Below are 22,397 nucleotides of genomic sequence, written 5' to 3' on the forward strand. Positions count from 1 at the left end.
AGTTCCAGGGCTTACATCAGATGACCCATATATCTTTCATCAAAGCATTTTATTTCCTCTTTGGCTTTCTATTTAATATTAACTCTATCTCCACTAAAGTTTCTTTTTTTACCAGTGGGCAGAATCTGTTTCTGACAGATTCCTGACAGAATCACTCCTGTCAGGAGATGTGCAGTGTCTGCTGTCTGCCAGGCTGCAGTATTGTTCTTATCACATGCAAGTGGTTGAAGATGCATACTGCAGAGTTTTTGAAAGCTTGATGCTAGTTTGAAAGGAACATGGCTGACGTTTTCATGCCTATTATTTGCTTTTGTCTCATTGGAACTACAAATAAGCAAATCAGGCTGACCAAAGAATAGGAGTGTATCAGTGCACAAAGGTGTCCCAAAAACCTGCTCATTCCTGAGATGCTCACTGAAAGCTGTCAGTGCTTCTGGTTCTACCATTGCCTTCCTCTACAGCACAGCTTGTGCCATGTAATTTCTCTGTCCCTGTTACCCCATCTGAGTACAGTTATAGGAGTATTTTACTGTCTCTTGGGTGCTCATGGTCTCAAATACTAAATTAATTTTCTGTCATGTTTAATTAGCCTCATATTTACGTATTTTATGGGAATGAACTGTAAGTACAAGAGATGCTTGGCTGTGTAAATTTGTCTCAGGCAATGAGCTGTATCACGTTGTAGCTGGTGAAATCTGCCTCTGAACAGAGCCATTAAGCAGCCAAGTGCTTCATACAACATATACACATGTATAACATGTGTTGTACTATGTACCTATGTATGTGGTGCTTAGGGACATGGTTTAGCGGTGGACTTGGTAGTGCTAGGTTAATGCTTAGACTTGATGCTCTTAAGGGTCTCTTCCAACCTAAATAATTTTATGACTATGAAAGAAAACCAGTTTTGGGAACCTAATCCAGATCTTTTTATGCTAATGAAACAGTATCGATTATGTGGAGACATATGTACCTCTTTCTAAAAATTTCCAAGTGAACAATATTAATGTGTATCAGTGGGAACATGAGAAAATCTCTTGAGTTAAAGTGTGGAAGACCTCAATTTCAGAGCTGTGGTTTACATAATCCACTTTTGTTGTCCAGCAGTCTTCAAAGGAAGGTCACTGTTGTCATTTTGGTTTACTTAAGTGCAAAGAGATAGGTTAAGTTCTACGCGTGTTTCCAGTGCTTAATTTGGTACTTTATATGGTTTATTCCCCGCTCTCCCTATGCCCTAAGCCACTTGCGGGATTCAAGGGTCATTTCCTGTTTGCAGAACTCTTATTGACATCAATAGGTGTGTTGTGCAAACATTTGGGGCTTCAGTATGTCCTCTCATGTCTTTTTTTTTTTTTCCTTCTCTTTTTTTTTCTGCCAACCAGCTGAATAAGCACAATGATCTAGTGATATGGCCTGTACTCATGTGGCCAATTGGAAGAGCTGGGATTCCCAAAAGGGAATGTACCTGAAATACAGTGCCCTTCTGACACATCTGCTGTCCTAAGTATTCTATTTCTAGATTCAGATATGTAGCATTTTTTGTCTCTGCTGATAGCAACAGCTTAGAGGGAGATATATCTATTTTGCAGTTCTCTGCAGGGCCAGTTTTGTGGAGGTACTGGTTGAGCCAGAAAACCCAAACTGATCTCCTTGGTGCCTACCTTGTCTTATCCTGTACATTTTTCAGTAAAAGGGAGGAATAGCAAGATGAACAAGAAAAACTAGCTATAAAGTATACGTATGTTCCATTAATCCTAATGATCCTGTCCTGCCTCTGTACTGGCTGTAGGTTTATTTTAAAGAGTTGGTCCTATACAATGAGCTTTTGTGCTGTCTTAGCCATTTATGCATAAGGTATTGAGACACCAGTCTCCTTTGTCTGCTGTCAGCCTTGGAGGGAGATGTTATTTCATAAACCAGTTCGCTAAATTCTACCGAACTGGCTAAACTCCTTATGCTGAGGGTGGTGGTGGGGAGGTGCTGGAGTATGAATTCCCTTCCTGGAATTGGTCCTTGCACATGCTGTAATACCTGTTGCTGTTTCCACATGCATGTCTGAAGGAGCATTTATGCCCTGGGCAGCCACATTCAAGGCCTTGTGGAACAAATCTTGTATTTCTGGTTCACCAAAACACCTTACAGGCCTGACTGCTCTCTGAAGAAGGCGAGATTTTGCCCAAGTTACTATCCTCTGCAGAATAGTGCCTAGACCTGTTGTGCCAGCAGCTCTTCACGCAACTGTTGCTTCAGCAGAAGGGACAGGCAAAGGTGGTACTGTTACAGCCATGTGACACGGCAGGACAACTGCCTCGAACACCTTGGTGACTTTCTGAAGGGTGACCAGAAAACTGTAGCAGCCCCATGAGACAAACTATTGATGTCTTAACTGAGAGCTCTTAGCTGCCAAAAGACAAGCCTTCCCCTCGGATTTCTGCTGTGCTTTAGTGCCTACTCGATTACTGGGGCAAATGCATTATGTTACCAAAAATGAGCTTTCCCTGATCAAACGTATGCTTTATTAGCCACATAAATGCCAGCATGACTCTCTCATTGCTACAACATATTAAACACCTTGGAAATGTTTCCTTAAACTCTAGGTCAGTCTTATGAAATCCGTCTACTTGAGAATAGGAAATTGGGAGAGTTTCAAGATTTAAACACAAAATATGTAAAGGTAAGGAGAAATATAGATTTCTTTTCTTCCTGCTACTACATACAGCCTCTAATGAAGGGCCTGACCTTTCTCACATGGAGACAATGGAAAATACTTTGCCATTGTTTTTAATGGGAGAAGGGCTGATGGTGTTGAGTGCTAGTTTCATGGGACTATGCAGCTTGGCTTTACAGGGCTTCAGGGGAACCTTTATTCTGTTTGATCATGACCCCAGACTTTCACTGTGAATATTGGGTTCAGGGGAATCCCAAAGTTCAGAGGTGAACATGATCAAACCTGCTGAGAGGCAGACTTGTCTCCCTTCTTAACCCCAGCAACACGCCTGGGTTGTTACATGTCAAATGGAGGACCCTGGTGTTTACATCGTTCTGCCATGCAGATTCTGCATAGTTCCAGTTTACTTTGGTAATGGGCATAATTATGAACATACAGAACTTGATTGTTTGGTTTGGGGGATTTTTTTGTTGTTGTTTCTACCCTCCCAAAACAGTTCAAATCCTAAAACTTTGGTCCAGACCTTGGTTCTGGATCCAGCCTTCAAGACTTCCTCTCCCCAATTCTTGGCTGTTCTGCCTCATGATTTCTTTTGTGACGTGGGGACTAGTTGCAAAATTTAGATTCCAATCTGGATTTCAAATGTTGTCCAAGTTTAGGCAGTTCTCTATTTGTCTTTTGGCCCATTTCAGGAAGCATGTGGATTGGGATTCCAATTTTGCAGGCGTTCCCAGTGTGGCTTGCTTGCTTCTTGGAGCTAGGGTTTGATTTGGGTGTTTCTCAGGTTCACTGGCAAAAATTGCTCACTCATTTGATATGGAAGTTCCTAGCAGGAGCATGGACTTGAGAAACTGGGATCTAAGGGGTCATCAACTCATGCAAGTGTAGCACTCTGAATATACAAAAGGATATATTAGTTAGGAGTATTTTGGACATGTCTGCCCAGGAGATTGCCCTTATTCCAGCCTTTTTTCTCCAGTTATTTACACGGCTGCACCATTGCAGGCCAGAGATGAAAATTCTTCTTTCCTATTCTACACTTGTTTAACTACATAGGGGCAAATCCAATGACTGGCTCTTAGTGGCTGGAATCAAGTTTAATTCCTACTGACAAGGTGTCTAGGCACGTCAGCTCCACTGGTGCAGGGAATGATGAGCTGGCTTTCATGTTTGATAGTCAGTGAGATATACTGGGGTTGGGGCATGGTACAGACATGTTAAATATTACCCCTATGTGAGGCATTTTGGGTGTGGAGGCAGTATAGTGATGTTTACATGGTATGACACCTAAGATTAGGTGGACATTGCTATAGTCCTTCCAGACCAAATCCCAGAAAGCTGCACAGGGCTGCGGTATGCAGTGTAGACATGCCCTATGAAGGGGAAAGTGTATTGTGCTGTCATTCAGGGGCCCCTTAGGAATTTGATAAGCATGGTGATGGGTCTCTTAGGTGGACCCTCTACTCTCCTCATGAATGGGGGTGAGAAACATAACAGATCAGCTTTTGCTTCTATGCTGGAAAACCAAAGTCATCTCAAGAGAAGGGCATCTGGATCACATTGTTCATCTTGCTATCTTTTCTTAACAGAGCATCATTCGTGTAGTTTTCCATGATCGACGCCTGCAGTACACAGAGCATCAACAGCTTGAGGGCTGGAGGTGGAGTCGGCCTGGGGACCGCATCCTTGATATAGGTGAGACTATTTCATTATGGTTCCTGTGCAGTGTTTGGAAGTGAGATGCTGAATGATGTATGGAGTGTTTCCATGTGTTTTCAGGTCTTTTTTTATGTTCTACTCTCTTAGGAATCCTGTATGTCTTTGGGTGGGAAGGAGATCTAGTGCTATAGGTCCCAGGTAGATATATTATTGGTGGCTTGGCTTTTCACATGCGTCTTGTAATTGTATGGAAATGCTTTATCTTCTTCAATTTAATATTTTTAAAATTTTAGGGGTTTTCTTCTACAGATATTCCACTGTCAGTTGGTATCTTGGATCCCAGAGCCAGCCCAACCCAGTTGAACACTGTTGAATTTCTGTGGGATCCATCAAAGAGAGCCTCAGCATTCATTCAGGTAAGAAAGAAGTGATATTCCTGTGATACATGGTAAGATATCTTACAAAGACCTGGAGAGTTAAGGTAGCCAGGACATGAAGAAGTGAGAAAGGTGCTAATGATAGTATACAATTGAGTGACAATCATGTATAATTCATTTGTAGGATACTAGCTAAACCAACTTGCTAGTTACTTGCTAGCTTTTAGAGTATTGCCTTCTACAGCTAGGTTTTTTGTTTGTTTGTTTGTTTTTTTAAATTGATGTTGCTTAAGCATGGGTCTTGTCTGGGGGAAACTGTTCACAACCTGTTAGTTTTGCTTGCTTTCTTTCATGGGCGTTTCTCATCCAAAACGCCAACTATCTGTTTTTAATCTGTATGTGGGATTTATTTAAGTCAAAGGATGCTTCTTCTGATGTCCTGTTTCTTTCTGGGATGCTTATTCTTCTAATTGTTTTGTCCTGAGGAACAGAAATGAAAACATATGAACTATTCTGCCTCTCTTAGTTTCTCGGGATGAGCCAAAGCCTCATGTTCAGGCAAAATCTGAAACTCAGATTTGCACAGCTTCCATCTGTCTCCAGAGATGAGCACAGCTTTTGTTTTGCCAGGTACATTGCATCAGCACAGAATTTACTCCACGAAAACATGGAGGAGAGAAAGGGGTACCCTTCCGTGTACAAATCGACACCTTTAAGCAGAATGAAAATGGTGAATATACAGAACACTTGCATTCTGCAAGCTGCCAGATCAAAGTGTTCAAGGTATGAGGTAGTTTTGTCTTTGTCATCAACTAGATTAAGACACAGAAACATGCATAGTTTTTAAATTGTGTAGTAGTGATGCAAATAGTGGAGTAAAAACCCACACTTTTAACTGGATATGCTTAAGATCTTAAACAGGACTCTTGCACAGAAGGTGACATAAACACTGAACTACACAGCAATTCTAGTTAAATTCAGATGACCCAAATGCTGCACCAAGACTTATGCCAGTCCATTGTGCCTTGAACACTATACAAATACTGGGATATTTAAGGTATCCACTGTGTTCTGGTGCTTCTATGCAATCCAAGATACTATGGCATCTCCAGTTTCTTTAATTCAATCCTCTGTGAACAATGAGAGTGTATCTTGGAGATCTTAAATACCCTTTGTTTGTTGCAGCAGATTTCCTCTCCGTGCTACCTGGAGAAGAAAAGGATGCATCTCTGAAGCTTCTAATCTGGGCATGGCAGACCTGTAGCCACTTAACAACAAACTTTTTATAGGCCTGTTTTCTCAAAGGATCTGCTGCTCCAGTTTTGTTCCTGTGAGCAGTGTCTTCCCTGTTCCTGGAGAGATGGTACAAATACCAGCTGAGGTGTATAAGTCATGGGGCTCATGGTCTAAAATAGTTGATATCAAATCTCAGGACTGTGGTCAGCCTATTTTGGAATTACAGTAGGCATTATTGGGGGATGTTATAGGAACAGTAGATATGCTTAACTATTTTTTTTCTCTAGAAAATGCAGATCTGATCTTGTTCCATATGTAGAGTTCCCATAAATCTTAAGGAGACTTTTGTGAACATATTAGGGAAAAAAAAAAAAAAAATCTGTTGGCCTCTGTCTCCAAACTTGTAATATTTGGCAGAAGGGAAAGCTTGTGCTTGTGATTATAGCCTAAAGGAGCAGACAGAAAACAGAAGACTGACAGGGAAAAAATGGAGAAGAAGACCACCCAAGAGAAGGAGAAGTATCAGCCTTCCTATGAGACAACAATTCTCACAGAGGTAAAGTGTTTTAGACATGTCATACTACTTCAGCATGTTGGAAGATAGATTTGAGAGAAAATGCGGTTTAACTGAGCCCTGGAGATTGCCTTGTGGAGACATGTATGTCCAGATCTGATTGAAATTGATAGTGGAGTGAAATTATAAAATGTGTCTCACTGTTGAAGTTAAAAGATGCCAAAATGTCTTATGTTTCAGGGTATAAACCAATCCTTAACAGCCTAGCTTTAAAGAAACATTTTCTCTATCTTCTGCTGTGCTCCCGGGCACTTGTCATGGCACCTAGATGCCAGTTGTATGGGATATTTTCTTCAGAACTGTCTGGCAAGAGCTCATGTTGGAGATGGGGCACCTGAACAGATCAATAGCCTGATTAACTTACCTGTTTTTCTGTGAATGCGCCTATGAAGCTACTGTTACATACAAGATCTCAGAAGATTCTGGCTTGTAGTCTAGGAACATCTTAAATGTCTTCTATTCTGATGCTTCTGGTGTAGAGATGTATGTGTTTCTATCCTCCCTGCCATTACTAAGATGTATATATAAGCTTACCCCAGGCTACAGAATTACTAAGCAACAGGACTCAAGGCAGTGGGTTAAAAGTGCTATTCTGTCTTCCTATGGGAATGTCTTGTCATTTGATTTAGTTCTTGTGTTTTTGAAGTGGCTTGCTGGACTTCTAAAAAATGAGGGGGTTTTCTTAATTTTAATAAACTTCCTGTTTGTGAGATCCAGTCCCTCCCACTCAATTTTCCTCATGTTGCCAGGAGCGACCAGCATGTTTTCTAATTCATTGTGGTGGTTGTTAATGAGACTCTTGTGTACACAGACCTAATTCTACTGAGTTGGCAGATCCTAAACTCTTCCTATGAGCTCTGATGCACTTTGACATATTGCATGTGGAAATATGGGTTGCCAAAGAGTTAAATATTTGCTAGTGCTTGTGGAGATGATAAAATATTTGCTAGTATTTGTGGAGATGATAAAACTCCAAATCTACATGTGTCTTCTTTTTTATCATTGCAAACAAGGATATTACAGAGCGTTTTCTGGAGCTCTTGATGGCAGGGGGTTCCACAGGGCTAGATTTCTCCTACTGATTACAGTGGCTTAAATTCAGAATAAAGTCACTGATTCTAGCTGGGTTACTCTGGTTTTACACTACTGTAATGGAATATGGAGTTTGACCTATATTTGTGAAGGCTTTTAGTATCTTTGTGTCTGTCTATCTTAAATTTTCTCCATGTAAAATCCATTTATAACTCAAGCTCTTCAACTAATAGGTTTTAGAAGCCTGGTTCAAATTCTGCTCCTTCACTGGTATAAACCTGAAGCAATGCCACTGGAGCATATTTGTCACTCTTGCCTGGATTTAATTAAGGATTTATAATTGTGACCAGGGGTATTTCTGTATCATTGCTGCCTTCAGTCTGAGTTGACTTACTGGCGTTGCTCTGACTTACAGCTGTGCACACTTTGGCCCAGTGTTATTTGGGGACAGGCTTTGTGAAATGGGAGAAATGTGGAATGCACAACTGGAATCAATCTGGCCCCCTGACAGCCCGCTTGGAGAGCAGCATAGAAAATCCATGGCCCGTCTCCTCCTCCCAGCAGGAGTGATGAGCTGAAGTTAGTGGCGTGGCAACAGCATGAATGTGGTATGAGAGGAGAATCAAATCCTTTATTTCCATCCTTATGAAAGTATCCCTGCTGCCTTTCTTCCAACAGTGCTCTCCCTGGCCAGATGTGCCTTATCAAATGAACAATGCTCCATCTCCAAGCTACAACAGTTCTCCCAACAGCTTCAACCTTGGAGATGGGTATGTAACAAATAAATGCTTTCTCTTTCCTGTTGATATGGTAGCCTTTGCGTGCGTGTGTTTTGTGTGCCCATGCATTTCATACCCTGGAAGAGGAGGCTAAGGACCACTCTTCCTAGAAAGAGAAAAATATTTCCCACAAAGGCTTTTAAGATCTTCCATCCAGGAATTCCCTGTAGCAAAGAGTGCTGTTTGTATGTCCACAGCTTATGCGGTGACTGGGAGGTGAGCATCAGAGGACCACCAGGGAAATTTCTGCCCTTCCTCTCTCACTCTTCTGTGGGGGTCAGAGAACACACCATGCCCTGTACCAGCAATTCCCAGTATCTTCTGTCAAGAGTGTTAGAGGCTTTCAGACTTCAGCATCTCTTCAGAATTGGTGTCTTCCTTTCTGTCTTGAGATAGTTTGGGGTGCTGAATTCCCAGTTGAATGGGATGTAGAGAAACCCTGTCTGGTGCCAAACATCCTGGCTTTTGAGGCGCTGTTCCAGAACAAAGGACTAACAGGAGGCACGTTTAGTTCATTAATATACCCATCATAAAGAAACTGTTTTAGTTGTCTTGAAACACCCAAGATAATAGCTGATGACAGAAACATACAGCAGGGTCCCTCGATACTTCTGAGTCTTCCCTGCAACATACTTTCCCCTAGGAATTTGGCATAGGCCTTTCCTTTCCTTCTCTAGGACTCTGCAGCTTTGTTGCCTTCCCATACAGCTCATTAATCAGTGTTTTGTCACAAATTTACAATGAGCAACCTCAACCTAGGAATAAGGACAAACACTGAAATGACAAAAAATTGGTCTTAGTAGAGAGATCTGTTGAGCATTTTCTTCCAGTGGTAGATTAACATTTGGGGAAAATCCTTGATGTGTTGAAGCCCTGTCTATGTTTTAGAAGGGTTTAGTAGAAATGAGCTTTTATTTAATATAGTTAAATTGCAATTTACTATGTTTAAGATAACACCAGGGTTGAATTATATTTTTTGTGAAGAATCCTTATTGGGCAGTGGATTTAGTTAGGGGATTTTTGGATTGTAAAAATTTTGGGTTCAGCCACCCCGTAGGTCTCAACTTCCTTGCTTAAATGTTGTCACATTAGTGAGTCACCCACATGGAAAAGCTTGAATCAGTTCAGTAAACGGAGTATTTCTTTCAGTGTTGAGTAGGACCTCAAATGACCAACAAAAGGCTCAAATAGAGATGGTTTTTTTTTTTTTTCCTTGGTCCAACTTTTGGACACCTTTTTAAAATTCTGATAGAATAAGAAAGCCAAGTTGGCATGTAACTTGTGACCGTTGAGTCAAATAGAGGAGGGGGAAGAGGATGGACACTGCAATGTAAAATTTAAAATAATTTTGTTTTTTCTCTTCCAACTTTATATAATTTTTTTTAGCAACAGTTCTCCAACCCACCAAGTGGAGCTCCTGCCTCCCAGCAATGATGTAAGTACTTGAGATCATGTTAATGTGGTGCTTTTCTTTTTTAGGACACTGGTGAACAGTTCATTTCAAGACCTTCTTATTCTTTTTGCAATGTAGCATCTCCTTCCTTCTGCTTCTATTCAAGATGCCCAGCAGTGGCTTCATCGTAATAGGTTCTCTCCATTCTGTAGACTCTTCTCAAGTTTTTCGGGTGAGTTTGAAAAGTCCAATTATTTTATTTTTATTCTCTTTTGTAAGTGCAACTCATGCTTCGTATCAATAGCATCTGCTGCTGGCAACTGTTGGAATCACTGGTCTCATCCAATATAGTGTTTTTTTTTGTTCTTGGATTAGTTAAAATTTGCCAAAACAGTTTGTAGAAATATAAAATAAGTAAAGGTGAAAGAGTAAGTTAAGATGAAAGGGATATCCTGAGTTTATTAGGTGCAGCCCCCTGCTTGAAGCAAGTTGTGCAGTTGCGTTTGACTATCTCCAAGGCTGGAATTTCCACAATATCTCTAAGTAACCTCTTCAAATACTTGACTACTCTCACAGTGAAAATGTTTTTCCTTATACCTAATCAGTGTTTCCCATCTTCTGTCTGTTGCCTCTCATCCTGTCCCTGTGCACCTCTGAGAAGGGTCTGACTCCATCTGCAGCTCCATCTTCACTGTACTCTCCCATTAGGTAGTTGTACATAGCAGTAAGATGGTGGAAGGTGGGAATTGTTAAAGATGTTGAAATCTTGAGGAGCCGATTAAATAATCTGATAAACATGACAGTTAGAAAAAAATGGGCCATTTAATGGCTGATGTTAAATATATAGCTTGTCTGTGAGTTGGCTAGATTGTCTTCCAGTGCAGCACTGCTCTTTTGGCAGCCTCTAGCTCTCTGTTTCACAATGATTGATTTGCAATATACACCTCTCTGAATTTGCAACTTCTCTAGGCAAATCTGTCTGATTTAGCTTAGTGGATTCTCTCCCCATGCCCTTTCCTGCTGCCTATACACACAATTTGGAAGGTAAAATTTGCTTAACTTCTGAAAAAAAATCAATTTGAAATATATAGGTGCTGACTTACTGAAGATGTCCAAAGAAGATTTTGTTCAAATCTGTGGGCCTGCTGATGGAATTCGGCTCTTTAATGCAATCAAAGGAAGGTTTGTACTTCTTCCTTCCTATTTTTATTCTTGTGGCAGCATCCCTTGGTAAAGTCAGTGTTAACTATAAGTTAATCCTAGAGCTGTAGCATTTAGACTTCCTTTTAATGCTGCAGACAGGTCATCTCAGAGGCTGGAAATCACAATGGTATTCAAATCCAAGCACAGCTCAAAAATATTGCTGAAGTGAAGCGGCATAATGTGGATCTCCACTGGTTTATTTGCTACTAGCTGATAGCTTCCATCCACTTCATATGAGACACAGCCTACAATACACTGTGTTGCATCTCCATCACAGGTAGCAAACAACAAACAATCCAACTAACCCTGGAGCCTCAGATGACTCTTAAACTTACTTTTATTGCAATAACATCATAAACTCTACAGCTGAGCAGGATTTACATCAGTAAAGGCAGGTGTGATAAGCTGCTTGGCAAGTGCTGTAAACTGGTTGAGATCAAGGTGCTCTGCACTGTACCACCACCTCCCAGGAGGATCTTACTAGACCACCTAAAACATCTAGTCACCAGAATCAGGACTGTTCCTTAGTTGGTTATTTACATACAGTTTTGAATGATTCCATCTCTCATTATTTGATAGCTGACTGGAACAATTTTAGATTTACTAAATAACTCACTATTTTTTAATAATCCATAGAAATGTAAGGCCAAAGATGACAATTTATGTCTGTCAAGAACCAGAACAAAACAGGTCCCATCTCCACCAAAAACGAGAAAATGGAGATGGCAGTCTTTGTGGTAAGTTTTTATGTATGGATTTTGTTAAATGCTTAACTGGTGAGAATGCTGCTTTCTGCCTGAGCTCCTGTGAGGGACAGCTTGCTGTCCTGATGGTTTAAAGAGGTCCTGTTTATCCCAGTTCTACCACTGTGGTTCATTTTAGGGCTACAGATTCCAACTGGTACTGTCTGCCTGGGGAGACAGTACCAGTTACAGTCTGTGCAGAATGTCACAGCAAAATCTCTAGTCAGTTCTTCATAGGGACCATAGCATTAAAAACTACCTTCCCATACACAACTTGCTTTAGATTATGACGTATTTGAAAATATTCTGAAATATTCTGGGGAATATAAGGTCGGAATGTCTTAAAGTGAGGTTCTAATTCTTGGAAGTTCAAAGCTTTTGGGGACTCACTGCTCTAAGCTATCTCTCATGACATGATATACAATCAAATGAGACTAGATACTGCCCTTAGTTCTTGCACGTAATATTAAACAGGCACAGATTTTCTACCTGTTTTTCTTTTTTTTCCCTACCATTTGGATTGGATTTAAAAAATAATAGTAATCTACAGTTATTTGATACATTGTAGTCTTTAGTTTGTACTGATGGGATCAGTGGGATAACATCTAATAAAATACTACTTTCGTCTAACATAATATCGTGTGTTTTACTATTTAATTGAATCTACTTTAAAATGTCAAAATCAGAAGTAGATTTTCCAAAAATAATCTTTGAGAGGGTTTTTTAAGTGCCCCGTGATACATGTTGTCATTAGTCCCTGTGTTTTCCTCTGGTCAAAAGTGACATGTGCTTTATTTGCCCACTGCATCCAAATACTGACTATTTTTCTACAAATCATCAAGCTGGATAGTCAGGGACTGCTTTAAAGGTACTAAGCTTGTTTATCTACTGTCAAGATTTGAACCTTGATCTTAAGCCCATTTGGTTGTTGATATTGAGCATCTTGGTGTTTTCTGTAGTTGCTGTTCTATAATTACGCTATCATTTCATAATTACTTTCAACTTGTTGCAGTATATCATGCAATCTTCTTGGAAGAATTGACCACACTGGAATTAATTGAAAAGATTGCAAACTTGTACAGCATTTCTCCACAGCAGATAAATCGAATCTATCGGCAGGGACCCACAGGGATCCATGTATTAGTGAGCAATGAGGTAAGGAGTTAATGCAAACTCAGAGCTGTAACAGTTGTCTGACTTTTGAAGTTACAATGACCTTTTAAATTATGGAATGAATCTTCAAGGAAGCTTTGCAAGGTTACTAATCCAAACAAGTTAAAGCAAATACTTAATGCAAATCATTCATGCATACCATTGATTTTGGTGTGGTTTTAAGATTTTTGCTTTGTAAAAGAGTGGAGTTTTTTTCAAAACAAAACACAACAAAATCAGTGATTTCTTTTTCATGTTGGCTACTTAAACAAGTTTTGAAGTGATGATCTAAAGTGAGAACCTTTAAAATTTAACAGGAAAATTTCCCAAAGAAAGCAAGTTTGAAACTCTGTAGAGCAATTAGTTTTACATCTTGGCCAGTGATTACAGCTACTGGGTCAGAGTCAGTGCTGCGTAAGTGCACACTATAATTTAATGGACCTCTGCTAGCTGTTTGTGTCCAATTATATGATGGCTTAATTTAGTCCATTCCATTAACTTGCAGGTTAACAGTGAGTTGCCCTCCTTTCTCTTTTCCCCCCACTAAATTACTTACTCATTCATGCACCAGAATCACTTAAGGAGCTTCATTTATAAGAAACATTGTTAAAACAAATGAAGCAGAGCATAGGTCTCAACTGGAGCCTAAATTGGAGTCTGTAATGCTTATTCATAAAGTCTCCTTGCTATTTCAGCCTGATTAAATCTGAAATCTTGATGCTTTATGGATGTAAAGTGCTTGGAGGCAACTCTTGATAGGGGAATTGCCTGAACCAGCTTGGGTATAAGGCTTTAAGTATTTATTTAAGTCAATTATTAACAATGTCTATTACTTTTTTAATAATTTTTTTCTTGTTCTAGTACTATAGTGGCAAGAATGAGGCACTCTATGAATGTACTTCATGCATCATTAGGCACAGACATACAGACTGGCCAGTGAACTTTGATTTGCGGGAGCAGGGAGTGGATGCTAAACCCAAAAGAGAATAGGGAGATTTATCTAAGTTAAAAAGTATATTTGGTGTGAGAACTTACAGCTGGAAAGTGCTCTACTTGAATGATATTCAATGACTAGGAAAAGGCTTTTGCTTAAAGCTGGATTTTCTGAGCTGACCAGAGAGGTTCTGGTCTCTTCCTCTCTGAATTTAGGAGTCCAGCATCTGCTTCAACTGTATTAGACAACTCCTGAAGGTAATTCACCTCCTGTGTCCCACACAGCTACTCTAAGATGGGAGGAAGTATTGACTAAGGATAAAGCTTAAATGAGCATTTCAGGTTGGATCTGAAGTCAGCTGAATATCTTAACTCACCTCTTTAAGGGCCTCACTAGAACCTGCACGTGTTTTGAAAATCTAGTTGTTTCTCATGAATAACTCCAGTAGCTTTAGGTACTAATCTTGCAAGGTCTGCCTTGCCTGTCATAGCAGTTCCATTAAGATTCCTGTGCCTCAACAGAATACGAAAAGGTAAATGATTACTGCAAGCACAGTATCTGTACTAATGTCTGGTCAAAATAATCAGGTGGACTGTGCTGAGATGGCTTTTCAGTAGAAATATTCCTTTATTCAGCAAGGAGTCTGTTTCTCAGAGCAGACCACCTCTAGATATTATTTTGGATGCTAATGTAAGATCAGCTGAGCTTTGTTGTTCAGATGAATGTGTATTACCATTGTTAGATTTTAGGAGAGGGACTGTCTTTATCCAGTCTAAACTAGTATAGCTTGACTGAAGACAATTAAGAGCATGGTCTTTAATAGACTAACTGGAGCAGTATAAGAATTTGCAGGATTAAGAGCTGCAAAGAGGATGGCAAAATGCTTAACAAGATAAGTTACAGGCAGGCACTTTAGTATGAGTTTCTCGTAGCATATTAGCAGCTGCGAGGACCTTAATTAATCAGTCATGTACTTTAATAATCTTACAGGCAGGGTTACTCAGGACTTTGTAGGACTAGACACCAAATGTTGTTTGATATCTCTCCTCTAAAGTCTATAATGGCACTGAAAGAAACTTGAATTTAATTGCTAAAAATATTTTGTTGGCTTTTTTCCTTCTGCCCTTTAGATGGTGCAGAACTTCCAAGATGAATCTTGTTTTGTTATCAGCACATTAAAAGGTATGTATTGCTGCTGCTGTTACATGTGGCTTTAAAGATAATTTCTCCTCTCAATTGCACTAAACATTATCACAAACTTGGTGCTGTTATCCCGAAAAGATAAGTAATGTAATTTAGCATAAGTCAAGGTGTTGCATCAACTTATACTATGATAGACTGATTGATTTATGCTTTCCTCTCAGTTACACTGTTATCAATGGATTTATGAATGTTTTATACCACTGACATAAATGAGCAGAAAACCTTCTAGTAAAATGATAGAAGATGGCAATTAGTATGTTATATTTATGTAAATGCTTTGACCTAGATGTTCAACATTGGTTTTCATGAGTGGGCTCTGGAACAAGAGTACAAACTATTGCAAACTACCTAAGAAGAAAATCTAGAGTTCTGTATCTGCTGTTTTCTAAAAGCAATGAAAAAATGCTTTGCGTTTCTTTATTACAGCTGAAAGCAATGATGGCTACCACATCATTTTAAAATGACTGTGCTGCATAGAAAGACTTTAACAGCCTAAAATTTAGTGCCTCACTGAGATTGCTACAACCTAGACTGGAAACATGAAGAACCTTCTGGATAAAATGCTCCTATGAACTAAGAATTACCAAGCAGCTTAAGAAAAAACTTGCTTTTACAGATATACATTTTTGGTGTTGTGTGGTTTTGGTTTTGTTTGTTTTTTTTTTTTTTTTTGTTTGTTTGTTTGTGGGTTTTTGTTTTGTTTTGTTTTGGTTTTTTTTGAAGCTGGAGCTGAGAACATCCTCAAAGCTTGTACTTGTTTCTTCCTCCCTCCCTTCCTCTTCAGTCTTAAAAATTGTCGAGGTTTCTGCTTATTACTTAGAAACATCTGCCTTGTACTAAAGGGAAATGAAAGATAAACAAAATCCAATTCTCTAGATGCCTCATGGTTGGGTGAATTGATTTATTTACTGTTCTGAGTGCTCTCTTGCTTTCAACACACACCCTGTTGTTGATGGACATAGGTTCCCTGGGGGTCCTCTTTTACTCTTTGAGGTGGAAGGCCTGGGGCTACATCCAAAACCAGACTGGGCAATGCAGAGGATGGATTTGGTGCTCAGTCCTCACCCAGAGTGTCAACCCTGGAAGCCTGCTCTTAACGGTTCTTCACATGTAGACGTGCTCAAAGTCCATAGACCTTGGTCCCTCCTGACAGAGCTTCTGTAATACCCATCCAACAGAACAATTTTGCAGGGTTCAAGGGAGGACAGACAACCTGAGGCAAACAGTTCAGGACCATACTGTATCTTTAGCTTTAGAGTAGTCTCCTTGAATGGAGTATATGAAGGGTTTCTGAAGAAATGTTTTGAACGTTGAAAGTTATAGAGCTCATGACAAATTCATATTTTGGATTTTTTATACTCTATATAGTGTTGATTAACTTCTATCTTTGCTGTAACTGGAAATTAGGTTTTATAATCTTAATGGGTTTTCCTTCTGTTACTCACTAAAGTAAGACTTTTGATTGAGTCCAAGTAACAGATCATCTTAGTTGCCACTTATATTCTTGCTATTTCACTCTTAACTTCTGTTTCCAATATCTGCAACTATGGTCAACTCTACCCTCCCTTGGTCTTTTGGGATGCCACCCAGGCTCCACTAAGCTGAAAAAGTGGCTTCCAGTGATGTCAAAGGCAAACTGGATCACACCCTTCTTGCATGGATAGAGTAATTTCACTTTTGGCAGCTAATTAATAAGACTGTTTCCCAAACTGAATGTCCATATAGCATTGAATTCTGGTACTTGAACATTAAATTTCTTCCCAAATTGAGATGGAAAGCTGAAATACCAAAATTTTTCCTGGAATGGAAATTTTTCAAAAAATGAGAAATTGTCAGCTGGAAAATGCTGAATAAAATGTTCTAGCCCTTTGAAATGGAAACATTTAATTAAATCCATTTGGCCCTTAAGGCAGCATCAGTTTGAGCTACTGTTGCAGACCTCAGAAATTACCATTCAAGTGCCTTGTGTGCCGTTTCTCCCTTGGGGCTAAGCTCTTTGGCTGGCTTACAGATCCCATGATACTCTTACCATGGGTTAGTCAAAGGGGGAATGCGTCATGAAGGCTGGAGGGGTGCCCAGGAACCCAGCCTTCTGGGAAAGAGGGGGACATGGATCCCATGAATTACAGCTCCCAGCTGACACTGGAGGAATTCAGGCAGACACGGACTGATAGTTTTCTGACAAAAATGATGTGTTTCAAGCTTTCCCAACAGAAATAAACAGCAAAATATTGAGAAAAGCAACCTTTTTTTCATTAAAAGCATCGAGTTTTGCGCAAAAAAAACCCACCCATCCCACTGATTTTTTTTTTTTTTTACACCAAAAATAATACTAGAATAGAAAAATTGTGTTACAATGGGGAAAACCTTCAGCTAATTGAGTAACAGTGCCTACTTAGGCATGATCTTGCTCAACTGGGTGTCCTGGATGCTCCATGAATTGTAGTGTTTCTCCAAAAAGAATGCCTAGGCTTTGGGACATGATGATTCCTCCCCCTGAAGTGAAGGAGCTTGAGGCTTCTTGGTTGAGTTGTGTAGGTGAGGAGGCTGTCAGTGGTCTCCTGGCAGAGAGGGGAGGTCAGACAGAGGCCAAAGGGAGCTTTGGGGGAAGAAATGCCTTTGTGGAGAATGGGAAATTCCATCTTTTTGAGAGGAAGGAGACACCTTGTCAAGCTTCATGCTGCTGTGGTGCCTGTGTCACCTGCCTGGCTTTGCAGCCTGCTCCGCACTGCCGTGCAGGTTGCGGCCAGTTACAGCTGCTTTGCAAAACAGGGAATAAATTCCAACTGTGTTTTGTGAGTAAGTGGGACCAATGTGCTCCTGCGTACCAGGAGCTCTTTGGTTTATTTTGTGGAAAGTGCTTTGGAAGATGGATGTTGGCTGTGCTTTTTCATCCTGTTTTGTAATACTGGCACAATATATACCATAGCTGTTGCTGGCATGCAACTTGGAGAGATGAATATGACCTGATGAAAATGACTTTAAAAAGACCATGGAGTGGCCAGGAGTGTAGCCTGTACTGTATCCACTTACATGTGATAGCTCTGTAATTCAGGTGACACAGCAATACTGAAACACAGCCATGTGAAGAAAGGATAGAGGTAGCTTTGCTTCCAGAGTTAGGGATTGAGAACTGTTCGCTTACTGAAAAAAATATAACTTGTTCTTGATTATTTAAAATACAAATCTTGCCCATAAGGAATTATATGCAAAAGTCCTCATAGTGTTTCAGTTACACTTGCTCAATTAATTTTGAACAAAAGTAATTCTTCATTAGGGCCTTGTTAAATTTAGATTTTTAAAAATAAAATAACTTTATACAGATATGAGGATGAATTTGACAATATATCTTGTTCTCCTTTCCATGCTGTAAGAAGGTATACCAGAGTAAATAATCTCATAAATTATAAATACTGTCCTACTGGGTGGGCTCCACTGATTTATCTGTGTTAGACTGTTTGTAAAGCTGTGTAACTTCAGTGTGTGTGTAAGGTCTACACTCACTTGACAGAGTAGTTCTAGTCCTTGTTGAAGCTCTGTAGTCCTATCAGAAATTTGGAGGGTTGTGGTTACGTAACATACACACCCATGAAGACATAGCACAGCTAGGTTGGTGTCCAGAAGAATGTCAAGTTACTTCAGCTTAGAATCATAAAATATCTTGAGGTGGGAGGGACCCACAAGGATCATTGAGTCCAACTCCCTGTTCCTCACAGCACTACCTAAAACTAAACCATATGACTGAGAGTTGTCCAGGTGCTCCTTGAACTCTGACAGGCTTGGTGCTGTGACCACTTCCTTGGGGTGCCTGTTCCAGTGACCAACCACCCTCTTGGTGAGGAACTTATTCCTAATGTCCAGCCTGAACTTTCCCCAATGCAGCTTTCTTCCATTCCCTCGTGTCCTATTGATGGTCACCAGTGGGAGGAATCATCATCTCCCCCTCCGCTGCCTGCCTCGAGGAAGGTGTAGACTGTGGTGCAGTGCTGGGTGTCAGGAAAACGTGTTGCGTGCTTTTCCCTTGTTGCATGATGCTGCATAAGCAACCAGTGGTTCTGTATGAGCAAACTGGCCATGAGCCATCATGGCTGAGCAGCTAGTGCTAGTGGTCAAAGCAACGCTGGTGTGAGATTGGACTGCTGACAAACCTTCCCCTCTGCCTCCCAAAAACATAAGAGCAAACCCTTGCCCTGTTGAAGTTGGTGAGATTGTCCATGCAGGATCCAAGAAAAGCCTTCAGGATTTATGGTAGTGGCTTATTTCAGGAGTGAGAGAAAGAGACTTGTCTCACCTGTGTAAGAGGCAGGTAATCTTGGACTCTCCCTGTGGTTATAGAGGGTCTGCCATCACCAGAGAGACTTATTTTCCCTGTTTGAGGATGTGACAGCTTCCAAAAGGAAGCTTTTGTTTCCTCAAGACTGGAGGAAGCACAAATGATTAGTCTGGGCTAGATGTCTAAATTCTAGGTAGGGTAAAGGTCAGGAAGAGGAGTAGCTCCCCCTCATCTAAATATCCAGAAGGGTTTTGCATTTGCTTTGCTCTTAAGTGCCTGTTACATTTATTCTTGCTTTTTCTTTTTTTTTTTTTTTTTTTTGTTTGATCCTATTTCTTTTTTTAAAAAGTAACAAATGGAACACCTGCTCAAAGTGATTTAGATGAGACTTTTTTTCAGCTCTATACATGAAATTTGTACAGCAGATCTTTATAAGGTCTGCGTTTTAGGATTACAATTAATTGTAGAGTATCCCAAACTGTCTAGCTCTTAGGTTGCATGTATGGCGACAGCCACTATGATAAGAAGTGGAGTTGCTGGGGATGAAAAGGCAGAACCATTACATGATTAAAACCAGTATGACTCCAGCCAGTACTGCAAAGTATAAACCTGGGTTCTCCTCAGATCTGAACTGGCTGTTTGAAATTATTTCATAAATTGGCATTTTCTCTTGACAGCTGAGTAAATTGAGACAGACCAGTTAGTACGACTTTGTTGATGTTCTGAGAACTCATGAAATGCTCGTGATACACAACTGCAGGGCAAGGAAGGGGCAAATAATCTGGTGATAGAAATTTGGGCCATCTGCCTGAGGTGGCAGGATTGGTGTTATTAAAATTAAAGATCCTGTTCTTTTATCTGGCCCTGCTTGGTTAATTGGCTAAAATGAATAATTCATTCTGGAAAATATTGGAGTTCTCATTGCCTTGGTGTGAAATTTAGCGGGCTGAAGTTTCAAGACTTGCAGGTGGAAAAAGGATTCTTGCAGTTGAGAAGTCCTGAATAGCACTCTCCTTATAATGTAACATATACATATTTATGCGTATATATACACATACATACTGTACTGTATCAACACATATATGTGCTGAGTACTTGTGTTCTTTGGCTTTAACTGGTACTCTGCTTTGTTTAATTGCAGTTCAATATAAAAGACTCTGGCTGATTAAGCTTCGAAACCCAGCCATTCCTTGGGTAGAAATGTAAAAGTCCATAAGCGATTCTAGGTGATTTGGATATGATACACTTGGAGCGATGTAAATTTGATGAATTTCTGCAATATAAGTCCCAGGCCTTGGTGAAGATGAGCATATTCTTGCACTAACACTGCAGTTCTATATTGCAGCTTCTGAAAATTACTTAGAGTAAAAGAGAAATAGATTGCCCCACGCTTTGTAAAGTAGTAAGAGCTACTCCCTAAGCAGAACAACCATACAATGACTTTCCTAGCTCGATGTTGTATTGCTTAAGCATTGGCTGTAATTCTAACAATCATCTGGTGGTTGACTGGGACAGGTTTTTTTGTCTGTTTCTGTTTTTGTTTTTGACTATTATCAAAGAAATGCTTGTATTCAGACTGTAGCTTCTCTTTCTCCTCCAGTTATGAAATGGTTTAACTTTATGTTACTAATAGAAATATTTTCTTAAGATTATAATCTGTTTGACAGCACAGGGTACTCAAAGTGGGGAGTGTTTGTCCTTGGTCATCACTACTGTGGGTGAATATGAGAAGGCAGACTGGAGGTGTATCTTAACATCCTTACCTCTCTTTAACAAGTGGGTTAAGCTGGTGCCTAATTTTTTGTGCATTTCTGATTCGTACCTTTTTTTTTTTTGTCATTCCCTCAACATTTTTCTGCTCCCTGTGGGGGGGACACATTGGTGAGCAACTAGTGTGTCCAACTTTAAGTAGCCTGCTGTTGTCCCAGTTTGCTTGGGATGAGTGTTTATCTTTCAAAGGGCTAGGGGAGTTACCTCTATTTGCTGACAATGCAGCCACTTGAGACAGGCAATGCTGACCACAAAGTTGGCGTGAGGGGTGAGGGCAAGTGGAGGTGGGTCAATTGAAGGCTGAGGCATACCAGTTGTGAGTAAATACTGCCACACTCTTTGTCTTTTTGTTTGTTGGTTTTGGGGTTTTTTTTGTACATGAATAATAATAAAAAAAAAAAGCATATTTTGCACTGGCTCTTGTACTGTTGTGCAGAAGAAATCTGTATCTAGAATCTGTGCTCCAGTCAAAATGCAAATAAACCTGTTTGTAAGAAGCATGGCTTTCGTCTCTGCTTTGCTTGACATGGATGGGCACAGGAGAGCCTCAACATCAGCTCCTTCTCAGCATGCAGCTGTAAGGTGCTGGACACCCTCTCAAAATCAGTGGGAATGGAGTTTGCAAAGTGCCGGTGAGAGAATTTCAGCTGTAGCCAAATAGCCTGCAGTGCTTTCTTTGTGTTGAGAGTGACTTCTTTTTGCCACAGTGCAGTGACCATTTCATATTTAATCCAGGTCAAGGCACAAGAAGAAATGCCTAATTCTTGCAGAAGCTGTGACAGTGGGCATATGCTTTAGTGAGAGCACAAGCTGTGTTAGATGACAGCTGGCTTTGGTCTTGCAGTGCTCAGAGGACACAGGCATTTCATAGCCTGGCCCTCAGCTACATCAGAGATGAGCAAAAAGTCCTTCCTGGTAGCAGTGCTCTGTCCCATTTAACAGCTATTAGACACACGCTGGATAAGGGGCAGTGAGGTTTGGACATGAAGCATTCACAGTGATTTCGCTGGAAGAAGTTCATTATCCTCTAAGGGCTAAGCCATAGATCTAGTAACATACACGATTAGGAGATTGACAGATGTTCGGTGTCTGTTTCTATTTGGAGAAGATGGAGACCAGTTTGCAAATGGTATCTTTCAGCAACCAAACTTCATGTTAAGGAGAGGGAATGGATGTACTATCATGTAAGGGTGCTGCTGAATCTGAATTGACCTCATAGAACGATTCCAACTCCTTTCTTTTGTTGAAGTATTTCAATCAAAAACCTAGAAAATGCAGCTTGTGCCTCTGTACATATCTGTTCATATGCAAAGTATAAGGGCACAAACAATATTCCTAGAGGAAGGTAGATGAGAATTGATTAGTTTTTGCTACTGGTGACCAAGCATACCCAAGAAGAGAGAA

The 22,397-nt window shown here is 40.2% G+C and overlaps 1 protein-coding gene across 1 annotated transcript in view; it reads left to right on the plus strand.

Annotated features, from left to right (window-relative positions):
* Positions 1-21,490, plus strand: part of TFCP2L1 (transcription factor CP2 like 1) — a 37,911-nt gene extending 16,421 nt beyond the window's left edge. Inside the window, exons 3-15 of the mRNA XM_042784320.1 lie at positions 2,595-2,671; positions 4,255-4,360; positions 4,634-4,740; positions 5,332-5,484; positions 6,383-6,493; positions 8,222-8,313; positions 9,709-9,757; positions 9,854-9,947; positions 10,807-10,897; positions 11,555-11,655; positions 12,674-12,816; positions 14,878-14,929; positions 15,377-21,490. Of these exons, the coding sequence (XP_042640254.1) occupies positions 2,595-2,671; positions 4,255-4,360; positions 4,634-4,740; positions 5,332-5,484; positions 6,383-6,493; positions 8,222-8,313; positions 9,709-9,757; positions 9,854-9,947; positions 10,807-10,897; positions 11,555-11,655; positions 12,674-12,816; positions 14,878-14,929; positions 15,377-15,414 (1,214 nt within the window). The 3' untranslated portion in view covers positions 15,415-21,490. The remainder of the gene's footprint in view (positions 1-2,594; positions 2,672-4,254; positions 4,361-4,633; positions 4,741-5,331; positions 5,485-6,382; positions 6,494-8,221; positions 8,314-9,708; positions 9,758-9,853; positions 9,948-10,806; positions 10,898-11,554; positions 11,656-12,673; positions 12,817-14,877; positions 14,930-15,376) is intronic.
* The last annotated feature ends 907 nt before the right edge of the window (positions 21,491-22,397 follow it).

The sequence above is a fragment of the Tyto alba genome, unplaced genomic scaffold (assembly GCF_018691265.1).
Source record: "Tyto alba isolate M040663 unplaced genomic scaffold, T.alba_DEE_v4.0 Super-Scaffold_7, whole genome shotgun sequence".
Taxonomy (NCBI): Eukaryota; Metazoa; Chordata; class Aves; order Strigiformes; family Tytonidae; genus Tyto; species Tyto alba.